Source organism: Macrotis lagotis, chromosome 7, assembly GCF_037893015.1.
Source record: "Macrotis lagotis isolate mMagLag1 chromosome 7, bilby.v1.9.chrom.fasta, whole genome shotgun sequence".
Taxonomy (NCBI): Eukaryota; Metazoa; Chordata; class Mammalia; order Peramelemorphia; family Peramelidae; genus Macrotis; species Macrotis lagotis.
In genome coordinates, this window is record NC_133664.1 from 48759811 (window position 1) to 48773834 (window position 14024).

At 34.9% G+C, this 14024-nt stretch overlaps 1 protein-coding gene across 1 annotated transcript in view; it reads right to left on the reverse strand.

Moving 5' to 3' along the window:
* The window catches only part of AKAP9 (A-kinase anchoring protein 9), a 173428-nt gene that overhangs the window by 134746 nt on the left and 24658 nt on the right, over positions 1 to 14024 (reverse strand). Inside the window, 1 exon segment of the mRNA XM_074192845.1 lies at positions 3885 to 4136. Coding sequence (XP_074048946.1) covers positions 3885 to 4136 — 252 coding nt within the window.

Genomic DNA, 14024 nt, shown 5'->3' on the forward strand with positions numbered 1-14024 from the left:
TAAATAGATAAACCAGGTTTTACCTCATTCTTTTAATGTTTAGTTTTATGAAATAAAGAGATCTAAGAACACTGAATAGATTTAATAGAATTTGAAAATTTTGAGTTCTTCTATCCCCTAATTAATTTTTCATCAACATTTCCAATATGAATAAAACATTTTTAATAATTAAGAAAGCTGCCAAATTTCTTCTTTAAAAAATCCTTTAGCCTTTAACTTAAGGGTTTTTAATTTTCTATATATGTTTTTGATAATTTCAACTTGTGTTTCTTATATTTCTAAATTAGGTTGAGTATAAATAAGTTAGAAAACTTAGTTATATTCAAGTTGTATAAAAGTTAAATAGATTTCCTAATAATTGATATAAACCACAAAACAATTTTAATAATCTATCATAGTAAGACTTCCATGGTGGCATGAAGCTCACATGCTTCCAGAGCTCTTTCCTACCCAACTTTAAACAAAGCCTCTACACAGACAATAAAGCTACAGATTGCACTAAAAAAAGGCAAAACAAATTCTCTACTCAAAATATCATGGAGGATGTGCAGTAAAGGTCTGTCTCTTCAGGGGTAAAGAGTAAGTAGAGTGGGAGAGTGGGAAAGTCAGCAAGAGGTTCTTAGCCACCCAGGACCTGGCTTGGCTAGATAGCAATAGGGAGGGTTCCAAGCCCAGACAAAGTCTGAGCTTTGTCAACACTTGGGAACAAATAGGACTGAGTTGGGAACAAACCACTGCATAGAAAAAGCTTGGGCAAAAAAAAGAAGAAACAAACTTCTGTGTAGGCAACATCTTGGTAAGTGTTAAGCCAGGGACTAAACCCCAGCCTCAGCATAAAAAGCTTAAGGCTGCACTCCCTGTATCCCAGGAGAGCTCTACTATCAAAATGAATAAAAAAACCAAAAGAGCCCTAACAATAGAAAGCTATACTATTCAGATAGACATGATAAAAATGCCTCCCCCCCACCCTGGTTGAGGAAAGCAGTGACAAATTACTTACATGAGAAGTCTAAAATTCAAAATCTCATGGAAGAGTTAAAAAAAGACATTAAAAACCAAAAACAGAGAGGAAGAAGAAAAATGGAAAAAAAGAAATGAGAGTCATGCAGGAGGAAATACAAAAAATTGACTGAAGTAATCAACTGCTTTAAAAGTAAAAATGACCAACTGGAAAAAAGAATGAACTCATCAAAAAGTAAAATCAACCAACTGGAAAAAGAAGCACAAAAGCTAACTGAAGATAATCTATCATACTTCCCTAATGAATCTATAGTAAATTTTAAAATTTAATAGTAAATGAAAAGGGAAGTTGTCAAAAATTGTCATTAACTGATGTTCAATCTACAAACTGTTAACAAAAGTTATTATCAATCCTTTTCTTTGATTGAATTAACTGGGAACAACAGTCACAATGAGAGAGAGAAAGAGAGAGAGAGAGAGAGAATGAGAATCAGTCCATGAAAGTCTTTCAAGCTTTTCTAGTATCATCTGAGAAGCTGTAAAGATCCCCGTAGTGATCACCACAAACCATAGTGCCCCTTGGGTCTCATTTTTCATCTCTGTACAAAGAAGGAACTGGATTAGATAACAAGGTCCTTTCTTGTTCTATATGTTTAACTCAAAGCACCGAAACATTGACTATATATATATATATATATATATATGTATATGTATATGCAGGATTGTTTGGGTGGTGGAAACAATGTAAACAAACTATGATTATGGTCCTATGACAAAATGACTTCTTATACCCAGAGCCAGTGCTCTACCCACTATGCCATCTAGCTGTCCCCATAAGCTCTTTTAAAAGGCTTTGGTTAGTATGCAATATGACTATTCAAATAATAAGCATAAATATACTTGGAATATTCTCATGGGCTATGCTTGCCTCCATGAAGTCTCATTATGGCACAGAAATAACAGTTTTCTTGAAGGTTTAGGCCCACGGAGAACAAGCTTTAGCTGGTTTTACCAAAGATGATAAACACACCTGGGAATGTCATCTGCAGGATGAGCTAGCTAAGTGGAGAAAGGCTTATGTGGAGGATGTTGGTTTTGTTGTAACAAACTTTTAAACTCTCGAAGGATTAAAAGAAGTATTCTAGAAGGGCATATGAGCACCAGTGAAATTATGAATCTCTCAAAGTATCAAAGTAAAAGTATAATTGAAATATGAATTCAATACAAAGCACTTCTGTAAAATGAAAATATGTCAGGGTCATTCATAAACTACCTCCCCCCAACTTCGAAACACAAGGTAATTTACCTTTTGCCATTGAACAAACAGTTGTGTAATTTACTACATATTTCTACAAATATTCTTCTACATATTTACTATTAACTTGCTATCTAAAATTCAAAATAAAAGCATAGTCTGTATCAGGAGGATAATCTGGGGAAGCTTAGCCTGGAAAGGAGAATACTATAACAAAGGTAAGGCTTAAGTGTTTATTTTAAGAAGAGTCCAGTTACACTGAATTAGGGGAAAATATTAACTTCATTCACACTGCACATTCTGGAAGAAATCAGTGTTAGAATTCCCTTTAACACCCTAGATTTCTGGTTTTCAAATTTTGCTTACATCAGAGCAACATGGAAGCCCAATGATATTTCAAAATTTTGAGGGAAACAAGGAGACAAACACCACAGGATATGAGGATGATGATATTAAATCTAATTTAAGATGACTGTTCCATGTGGACCAGAATCATAAGCCAAAGATAGTCAAATGAAAAGTACATTAACATAGGAAAAAAAACAAAAAGTAAAATGTCACAGACTGCTTCTTGGAAGGATTCTGTCCATCATACTGAGCTTTCTTTTGCTGAAACTGGGCAATCATTTATATTTGAATTGAATATATACCTTTAAAAAACAAAATGTATATGAGAATTTTTAAGATTTTTGTATATAATCATCTTTTTTTACTCTCATTTGCATATTAAAATGTTTGCTGATAATTTTATACTAAAAAGCAAAAAAACTTTTAAAAGAAAAGCATATGAAGTATTATTGCTAATGAAAGAACCATGAATATACAAATAAGATTAAAGAATCAAAGAATTTAGAGGATGAGTTATCAAGTCTAAACTTTTTTTTTTTTAGCAAGGCAAACAGGGTTAAGTGGCTTGCCCAAGGCCACACGGCTAGGTAATTAGAAAGTGTCTGAGACCGGATTTGAACCCAGGTACTCCTGACTCCAGGGCCGGTGCTTTATCCACTATGCCACCTAGCTACCCCCAAGTCTAACCTTTTAATGTTAAAGATAAAAAAATAGAAATTCAAACAAGGTAAATTACTTACCCTAGCTCACACAGCTGAAATTTGATCCTGAGAGTTCTCTGAATCTTCTTCCATCCCTTAAAAACTTCCCTCCCCATGTACTACCTTATAAAATGATATTAACACTATTATTCTTTTAAAACAAGAATATAAGAAACTTTATTATACTGAATAATAATTTCTGACTCATCTATTATTGTAAAATACAAAAAATGCACAAGCAACTTTATAGATGCAAACAACTTTACTAGCTTTCTATTATATTTATGATCTTGAATTGCTTTTTTTTAAATTTTATTTTCTGTCATCATTTGTTTTGGAGTTATTTTCAAGAAAATTATTTCTGTATTTAGATTCTATTAGCTTATCTGAAAAAAGAAATGTTATATAAAAACAAAGAGTTCAATAAAAACTGAAAAGAAAAAATAATTCCATGTGTGTCTGCATCTTACAAAGAAGAACATTCATATTTTAAGAAGGACCATTTAGTTATGAAACTAAAGAAATAAAGTGTTAAAAAGGGAACAAATCAAATAAAGGCTATTAATGTTATTGTCATACAAAGGTTTCATTCATAAATTTTGTTCATTTTGGATACTTACTTCAATACTGTAGGACTGGTCATGTTTGATTATTTCTCCAGTGTGTAAAGTTCTCATTATATTGAATTCAGGAGTCACTGACGCTCCTCTTTGAGAACTAGTCATATACAACTCATCAGCCTGTGACTGGTCAATTTTGGAAGTATATGAAGAATCTTCATATTTTCTAGCTGGTGCTTTTTTCTTCCTTTTTTGCTTCTTGGAAGGATTCTGTCCATCAGACCGAGCTTTCTTTTGTCGAAACTGGGCAAGCTATAGTAAAAAAAAAAAAAAAAAAAAAAAAAAAAAAAAAAAAGAATCAATTTGTGAAGTTTCCTATTTTATTAGTAATAAGTTCCATCATATAAAAGTTTTTGACTATTTCTTAAAAGATCAAAATAAAGACTAGATATAAAAATACTACAAAATTAAAAATATATTCAAATGAATTTCAACATGAGCTTAAACAATAAATCACAGTGGGGCAGCCAGGTGGCACAATGGATAGAGCGCCAGCCCTGGAGTCAGGAGGACCTGAGTTCAAATATGACCTCAAACACTTAATAATTACCTAGCTGTGTGACCTTGGGCAAGTCACTTAACTCCATTGCCTTAAATAAACAAAACATAAATCACAAGTAAAAATAAATAAATTTCTGTCAAAACATGCATGTCATTCAAAGATTTCACATAAACCCAGGAACTAATATAGTGCTCTGGCCAGAGTAGGAGCTTATTAAGCATTTGCTATAATGTGATGTTGCAATTTAATGTAGACCCATTAAAGGATAAAATTTTTGAAAGAATATTTTAAGAACTCATTAAGTCAAACTGCAGAATCAATGTGACATTTTAAAATAATCCAATATATAATCCACCTCTACAAACATTTAAGTATTGACTAGGTAATAAGGCATATGGTGAGGGGATAGGGATAGGGAACGCCATGGGGAACGTCCTCAAAATGTTTATATTCTACTACAGGGAAGAGATAAACCATAGCTACAAATTGATTTGAGAAAGGAGAGTATTAAAATTCAAGCAACTGAGAAAGCACTCCTTCTTTTAGGAGGTGACACCTATTGCTACACCTTAGAGAAATTAAAGATTCTAAGAAACAGGGATGGGGAGAGGGTACGATCCATGTATTTTGACTAGGCCTGTGTTAAAGGCAAAGTAATGGAGGTTTAGGAAAAGGTAAGTACTCCAGTTCGGCAAAAACAAATCATACAAAGAAAATACAAAAGGTGCATGAAAGCTATATGCCAGTAGGTTTTAAAGACCAATCAATCAATCAATCAACAAGACTTAGTCTTGGGGTGTACCTATGCTTAGCTAGCAGAGGACCAAAGATGATCTGGCAACATAAGAACTGAGATAAAATAGACAGGTAAGAAGAAAACCCAAAGAAAGCAGAGTTAACTAGCAAAGACCATCTCACTGTTAGTACCTTAACAAAAAGGAAGACAAGTAAAATCTTAACAAAAAGGAAGACAAGTAAAACTATGATTTGTTATTGAAATCATTCCATCTAACTACCTGTAAGGAGCTCTCTCTAAAGAATCTATGAAAGTAAAGTAATAAAATGATGGTAAAACTCAGGGTTCTAAGAGTAAGTGCTATTTGTGATAACAAGTAAGTAAACAGACAGTTAACTCCAATTCTAGGCATCACTTTAGGAAAATTGAATGAACAGAAAAGATAACTAAGAAAACAAGTTTAGAAAACATTTATGCAAGGTTCCTTTCATATTTCCCAAATACATATAACTGTAGATCATAAATTATTGTATGTAGACAAAAAAGATTTGAAGAGACAAATGTTAGGAATTATTACCACTAAACACTTCACCTAAAATGAAGAAAACACAACTGAAATTATAATATAACTACAGGAACTGACTTTACAAAAATATATTTTGCAGTTTTTCTGCAGAAAAGTATCTACATTACTTTGAAACAATGATTGTAAATGGAAATGTTAAGTAGGATTTTAAAAATTATATTGAAACATCTTCAATGCAAATGACCCACTTAAGAGGATATTTAAATTAAAAAAAATGTTGACCTCTGCCAAAGTAGTTGCCTTTTCATGATATAGAAATGACTATAGAGTTTTGAAGGTTTCAGAAGTTCTCAGCAACTTGGAAATGCTTTAAGAATGGCTGTAGTGATGGATTACATAAACCTAAATTTGGACAGGCTCATCACAAAGTTACCAGTTGCCACAGCAACACAAAAGTTTGTCCTAAGGCATGAAATGAGGGAGAGGGAAAGAGGGAGAGTTGGGGGAGGGGCGGGGAGAGGATTAATGTGTGTTCTCACATACTTGCCTTCTCACCAACAAAATTATAGATGCCTGAAGTAATGAAGCTAGATTTTTAGGCCAAGACCTTGATTAGTAAAGTGCTGTCATACGAGATGATCATGACATACCATAATATGGCCTATGATGCCTTTGTTAAAAGCAAGATACCAGGTTATCTGGAATACATGTCTGATTCAATGTGGCAAAGGCTACATTCTTCTAGGAACTTCATAATCATCATAAAAGAAATGAAATAGTTAAAATGGGACTACTCACCTTACAGGGTCAGATGGAAGCACAGGAAAGACTTTTGCTTGCCTTATGCACAATCTTTTTTTCTGGCTGACTGACCTTTTAGGGCTCAGGCAGATCGATAATGAGGGTGTACAAATCTCTTGAAAATAATGTCTTACAAACTTGTTTTCTTTGTCTGGCTAGCTTTGGGTAACACTTCTCTGGGACTCATTATAGCAAGAAAACTGCCTCTGAGAGTTCAGTTCTGGATACTTTAGGGGTAATGAAGATAATTCTATCTAAATATCAAGAAGGATCTCTAAAGTGAGACTATGGATCTCTCTCCTACCTTCATGTGGACAAGATGGAAAAAAATGAGCTGAAAAATGGTAAATTTATACCAGGGGTTCTTAATCTGGAGTCCAAGAACTTATTTTTTAAATATTTTGATAAGTGTACTTCAATGTAACAAATTTCCTTATATTCTTCTGTATTTTATTTAATGTATTTAAAAACATTATTTTGAAAAGGTCCATAATTTTCACAATATTCTTAGAGGGCTCATAAAACATTTAGAATCCCTGAAAAATTTCAGAACTGGCCAAATGGCTGGAACAAAATAGACAAGTAGAGTATCCAAGGTTCTGTGATTGGTTCGTGCCATTTAACATTTTTTGTAAATAGTTGGAATAAAAGCACAGATAGGGTGTGTGTATATAAAATCTGCAGGTGAAGAAATCATAGGAAGAAGGCATAAAGGTTTCTTAGGGGCAGCTGTCCTGCTACCATCACCTTTGTGACCACTATATTTTAGGTACCCAGCTTCAGAAGTTAATCCCATTGCAGTGGCCTGGGAGACTCTTACAACCAGAATAAGTAGAGGTCTGTAAATAAGTCTAGTTTCAAAGGCCAAGAGGGAAAGGGTGGAGTACAAACTCAAAAGCAAATGTTTCTCAAAATATTCATTTATGGCCCCTAAATTCAATGTCCTATCTACATACATTGCTCCTCCAGTACAAGGTAGATCAATTTTAGAACTACACTAAAAAACTTTTTTTGCAAAAGAGCAATAACAGTAGAGAGGTCAAGAAGGATGAGGACTGGAAAAAGACCATCTGGCTTGAGATAAGCTGTCACAAGTAATCTTTGAAAGAACTGTTCCAATAGAGTGTTGGGGTTGGAAGCCAGATAATTCAATCTTCATTGAGGAGTAAGGAAGAAGAGGCAGAAAATGAAGATGGCTGTTTTGGAGCTTGACTGAAAGAGGTGAGAGAAAGAAATAGTTTGAAGGGAGGGGAGGGTCAAACAAGCAGAGACAAGTCAGAGGAAAAGAAGAGAATGAATGAAGATAAGCAGGCAGAAAGACCTGATGAGATCACAAGGGGAAGGTTGGGCAGGAGATGCCAAAGAAGAGCAAAAGATATGAAAGCCTGGTCAGGGGACAAGGGGGCAAGAGAGAGGGACTGTCTTGGAAAGGGAAGCACTGGGGAAAGCTCAGGAGGTCACAGAAGGGATGGGCTGGGGAGAGTCCTAGAGCAGAGGCAAAGAGAGCTGAGAGGCAGTCAGAAAATGCAAGAACCACCAAGAGGCAACTGTGGAGCCCAGATAAAGAAGATCATTACTTTCTAAGGATTCTGAGGACTTTGTGGATGTGGGGGCTAGAGGGAGAAAGGGAAAGATTTAGCGTGGTCATACTGGTTTTCCTAGCTCATAAGCAGTGGGTCAAAGGGATAAATTCTAGAGGTGCTCAAGCTGCCAAAGAAAAATCTTCACCTAAGTCTATACTCCATGTAGCATACTAAGTACTAGTAAAGAAGATTCCATAAATTTATTTTGGGCAGTCCATTCTATGGCCATAGATCTAGAAATGAATGAATAGAAAAATCCAACTCAAAAAAGAATTTTAAGTAGAGGGGACCTTTGCAGAATAAGTACATATTCTGAAAGAATGTTATAAAAGGTGAATTCTGATCTTTTTTCTACCTGTGAGGATAGAATAGTGGAGGAAGATAAGATGGGTTGTAGTGTTTCATAGGAAATTCTCTTTAAGTATCTTCAAAAATTGATGCACTCTTACTAGGGAACAGAGAACAGTGGATAAAGTGAAGGGAAACTTGTAGTTTTCTCCCTGTACAAAACCTGGGGATATGGGGACCCCAGGAAATAAAAAATGAGTGATTTGAAATCTGAACGAGGAACTCAAGAGTCATGGTTTGAAAAAAAAGGACATAGGGCAAGAATGGGCCCACTGTATTCCAACAATGATAGAGTCAATTTAAATATAATAGTTCCCTTAATTAATCTCTAGTAACTTAAAACTTACAAAAACTATCCTCTGATCCAGATCACCTTTCTTTGAAAACAATGCTGCTATAAATCCAAATTTAAGTCAAAATACACAGTTTTAAATGATGCTATCTTTCGTGAGATCTTGCCTTGTACACTCTATGGCACAGGTTCTGCCTCCCTCTTAGTTATTTCTGAAGCTGGAGTCCAGATTAATGTGCATAAATCCAGCCCAGCTGCCTCTCTGAATTCTAGAAGAATTCATCAGAGGTGCTTACTTCAGTAGCTTAAAGAAAGGTAGAACCAAATAGTTACAAATTCATCTGGAACATACATGGAGTAGAAAAGAGGCCCATTTGAAAGGATCAAGAAAAAGTTCAACTGAAAAGACTTTTTCATGGAAAGTGAACCAATCAGGTATGAGTATGGAAAACAAAACAAAACACAAGGTTTAAATTGGCTGAAAGCATACTAGTCCTCAAAGGTATGAAAGAGCTATTAACCCTGTGAGAGAAAGGTGCTGGCTACTCTACAACAGGTTACCTGAAAGGTCAGAACTTGTCCCAAAATTTGATAAAGGACAGGGGAATAACAGCAGAGTAGTCAAACAAAAGTCTGTCAAAAAGAGGAGCCTGGAGAACTCAGTCATGCAGCACAGAGGACTGAGGAGGAGGAGAAAACCTCAGTTTTGCTGGAGTCCCAGCTAAGTCACAAGAGTTAGGTAAGCAGGTCTAGTTGGGGTAGATCAATGGACAAGAGAGATGGCTCATGATTCTGGACAGGCTCATCTAGGAGTCCTTCTCCATCCTTTATTATATAAATAAAACTTTTTTATACTTTGAAGCTTTGTGAACAATTAATTCATTGACTGGGTTCTTCCTCTGTATATATTAATTAATATGAATAGGAATCCTGAAGGAGGAGCACCAGCAGTCCCAGCTACTAAAATGAAAACACCTACATTTTCAGTCCCAAACTGCATAGTATTAAAATAATAGGCAATATAATTTGCTTTTCCCTGTTTAGCTTCTAACCTCAGAGCCAACAGAGGTGAGGTGGATCAGGTATCTGGTGATGATAGCAATAAAAGCCTAAGAGCAGGGGATCCTGATCTCCTCCCTTAGAGTACCATTCAGACGGAAGTAGACAGGCAAATCCATTAGTGAAAAAGCTAAGCAGATTGGAGGCCAAGAATAGGAAGCAAGATTAAGATCATTTAGATGACTCCTCCAGTTTGGTTAACCCAGCTAGTTTTATAAGAGGAGTTCAATGGCTCAGCAGCCCCTTGCTTACTTCTCTGCCTATTTAATAGGCTATAAATGAGTTCTAGACCTACTCTAACACCGTCTACCAAAAATGAATGTTTGCGTTCTCATTTGTTTTAATGATCAGAATCCTGGCTGAATGTACCAGAAGTCAGTCACAATTAAGTCACTCTATTATAAAATCCCTGACCGATTTTCAAACATTAAAAAGTACTGGTTTCAGAAAAGATTTAAAATGATCATTTTATGTGCCTGAGACTCTACCAAAAAAATCCCAGTCTTTCCTGATCCTAAGTTGTTAGTGCTTCTAATCAAATTACATATTTACATTTTGTATGCCACCAACAGAATAAATTCCTAGATGGAAGGGTCCGTTCATGTTATTTTTTTTTTGTTTTTGTACCCCAACACTTATTTAATAAATAATGGCACTTTATAATTGTTTGCTGAATTGAAAATACATTATTTTTCTTGTACTATAATTACTGAGCAATCAAATATGATATGAAATTATAAACTGAATTATTCATTGTATAAATGTACTTGAAATTTGTGGTTCTGCTAAAAGGAGGTCAATCTAGAGAAGAAAACATTTTAGTCACTAAACCAATTCTATTATAATTACACTTTCTTTGATCTGTTTCTCATTGTAGTTTAAATTGAATATTTAAATTCCTCTCCCTATTTTTTCATTGGAAAGATAAATAGAAACCTTGATTCACATCTTACAAAAAAAAAATGAGGCCATTTGTCTACAGTTCCATCTTCTTCCCTATTCATCTCACTCAGATGCCTTCTCTCACCATTCTTTCCTCCACCCATGTCTCAAATGAAGAGGTGGGTGGTCATTTTCAAAAGTCAAAGTCAAAACCCCTTCAAAATGCACAACTGTTTCTGTTCTATCTCCTCCAGTAGGCTGCCCCCAGTAGCATATCCACATTCTTAAACTTAATCTTTAATCCCTCCAAATTTCCTGACTTCCCTAAAGCCTACAAAATATATCCATGTCTCATCAAAAATTGATCACTTAATCCTTCTAACCCTATTGACTACAATTCTATATTTCCTCTCCCTTTTATGGCTAAACTCCTTGGAAAAGCTGACTATGATTGGTACCTCCATTTCTCTTCCTCTCACCCTCTTCCTAAATTCTCAGGAGTCTCACTTCTGAATTCATATGATGATATTCAAGTCAAAATGCTCTTTCCAGAGTTAACAATGATTTCTTAAATGACAAATCTAATGTCCTTTTCTCAATCCTGACCCTTCTATTATTCATAGGTCCCCTCTGTAGTCATAGGTACTGTTGCTCACCCTTTTCTCCAACAGGTTCTCCAACCAATCCGATCAATCTTTCCCAGTATCCGTTATTGGATTTTCATCCAGGTCATGCCTGCCCACCATGAGTGTCCAAGGTTCTTTTTCCCTATATACTACCTTTTATAGTGATATAATCTGTTCCCATGAAATTAATTATCATTTTTATGTGGCTGATTCTCTGATTAATTTATCTAGTCTTAACTTTCTTTTGACTTAGAATCTCTACCTCCACTGAATATCTTGAATTGGATGCTTTGTCATGGATGTTGTGTCCAATGTTTCTCCACCAAAACTTATCTTCTTCCTAACTTCCATTATTGTCTAGTATACCATTATCCTCCCAGGCTTGCAAAGGTGGCATCCTCATGCTCTCTCACTTAGTCAATTCCAAGTCCTATTGTTTCTACCATTACAACCTCTCTCATATGGACCTCCTCTTCTGTCACTGATACCGCCCTTTCGGAAGTTCAAATCACCTCATTCTTGGACTACTACATTAGTAATTTTCCGGTTGGTCTTCCTATCTTCTATCCCATTGTGGTCTATCCTACAGCAGCTCTTTAGATGATCTTCCTAAAGTACAGGTCTGACAATGTCACTCCCAGTCAGTAAACAACAGTGTCTCTACTATCTCTTGGATTGAATATAAAATTCTCTGGTGTTTAAAAGCCCTTCATAACCTGGCATTCTTACTGTGACAGTGAAAGGAAAAACCCTGATTTGAACTTCTTGCCACAAATATTATGAGAAAAGAATACTATTCCAGTCTCTATTTTGAGCTTCCAGACATTGTTCCCAGAAGCTTGGAAAGTCCTAACACCTGCAGAATCAAGGCTTGGAAAGAAGCCACAGCTCCTGCTTTTTTAACAATTGAAAGGCATCCTTATTTTCCCTCTTTTGTTATTTGTTTCCAGGCATGTATATCTGCATCTTCCCCTCCTGCTTTCTAGATAAGGCTGCCAAAATGGTACCCTGGGCTACATGTGAGCACCTTGAGGTTGGGAACTTTCCACCTCCCCTTTTTTTTGGTATTCCTAGCCCTTAGTGTGTGTGTGTGTGTGTGTGTGTGTGTGTGTGTGTGTATTTTGCCTGGAACAAAATATAGTAAGTACTTAATAAATGCTTGCTGATTGAACATTGACTATATTATAAATTTGAATACTGTCTATTCAATTTACAAAATTGTATAACAGTGGGAAAATACTCTTTTAAAAAATGATGTTTTGGGCTATGTATTAATAGTCTTAAGATTCATCAATAAATGTAATTTATTACAAATAAATTAAGTTACGTTAAAAGTACTAAACCTGGGGCAGCAAGTGGTGCAGTGGATAGAGTACCAGCCCTGGAGTCAGGAGTACCTGAGTTCAAATCCAGCCTCAGACACAATAATTACCTAGCTGTGTGGCTTTGAGCAAGCCACTTAACCTCATTGCCTTGCAAAAACTAAAAAAAAAAAAAAAAGAAAAAAAGAAAAAGATTTTATTGCATGTTGCTACATTAAAGAACCATGCTCTGACCTGTGATTTAGCAAAATTACATAAGAAGCTATGACTTAATTGAGTTACACTAAATTTTTATATCATGCTAATTATGAAACTATTTTCATAAATCAAATGCAAGATCATTAATATAATCTTAAAAATATGAAGTAACAGGTAAAGTTTTTCATATACCTGAATCCTTACACAGACTTCAGTCTATACAAAAGCATTTTCACATTTAGTTTCAAAAGATTGTGAGAAAAAATCAAAATCAAATTTATGAAGGATTTGATACTATTGACACATTCAATATCTGAATACTTTCCAAAGCATCAGCTGAAAAAGCTAAAAAAAGAAAACTCTCATAGGAATAGCTTGTAAATTAAAACCCCCAGTGACTAATTTGAACCCAGTCATCATCAGACAGGAAAGAGAACATGAGTGGCACAAAAAAAATTTAAGCAACATATTACAGTGTGAAACAAATCATAAAAAGTTTAACAGTTTATACAATGTAATAAAAATATTTTATAATGTGGACAAAGTAACTCTATTAAAGGTGTCTGACTACTAGTACCATTCAAAGGTTTGCGACATAAGGGGAACAATGGAGAACACAATTTGTGCTTCATACAGATCTGAAGTAGACAAAAGAAAATTACAATGTTTGTCATACTTACCAAATATACCTAAATTTTCTTTAAAAATCAAAAAAATCTATCATATCTAACATATCAATCTCAAAAAGTGGCAAAATAAAATATCATAAAATATCTATGCACATCTTTAAAAAAGCCCTCAGAAAATAAAATTCAAGAATTAATTAAGGGGTGGCTAGGTGGAGCAGTGGATAAAGCACCGGCCCTGGAGTCAGGAGTACCTGGGTTCAAATTCGGTCTCAGACACTTAATAATTACCTAGCTGTGTGGCCTTGGGCAAGCCACTTAACCCCATTTGCCTTGCAAAAACCTAAAAAAAAGAATGAATTAAGAAAAACTTAGAATGAGCATAAATATAATATTGAAACTGGCATATGTTCACACTCAGAAATAAAATAATTTCTATATTCTCAATGTCAGAAAATGATTTTGACACCTGGAGAGATTAATTCGATACCTGGCCTAGCAGGCCCATGGCCAGCTATAACCCTACAGAAAAGGACTGAATAGCCCAGCAACATTTTTTTTTTGTTTTTTATGTTTTATGAGACTCAACTAGTGGAATAAAGAGAAGTTCATCTCCATGAGTTAACCACTTGGTTATTA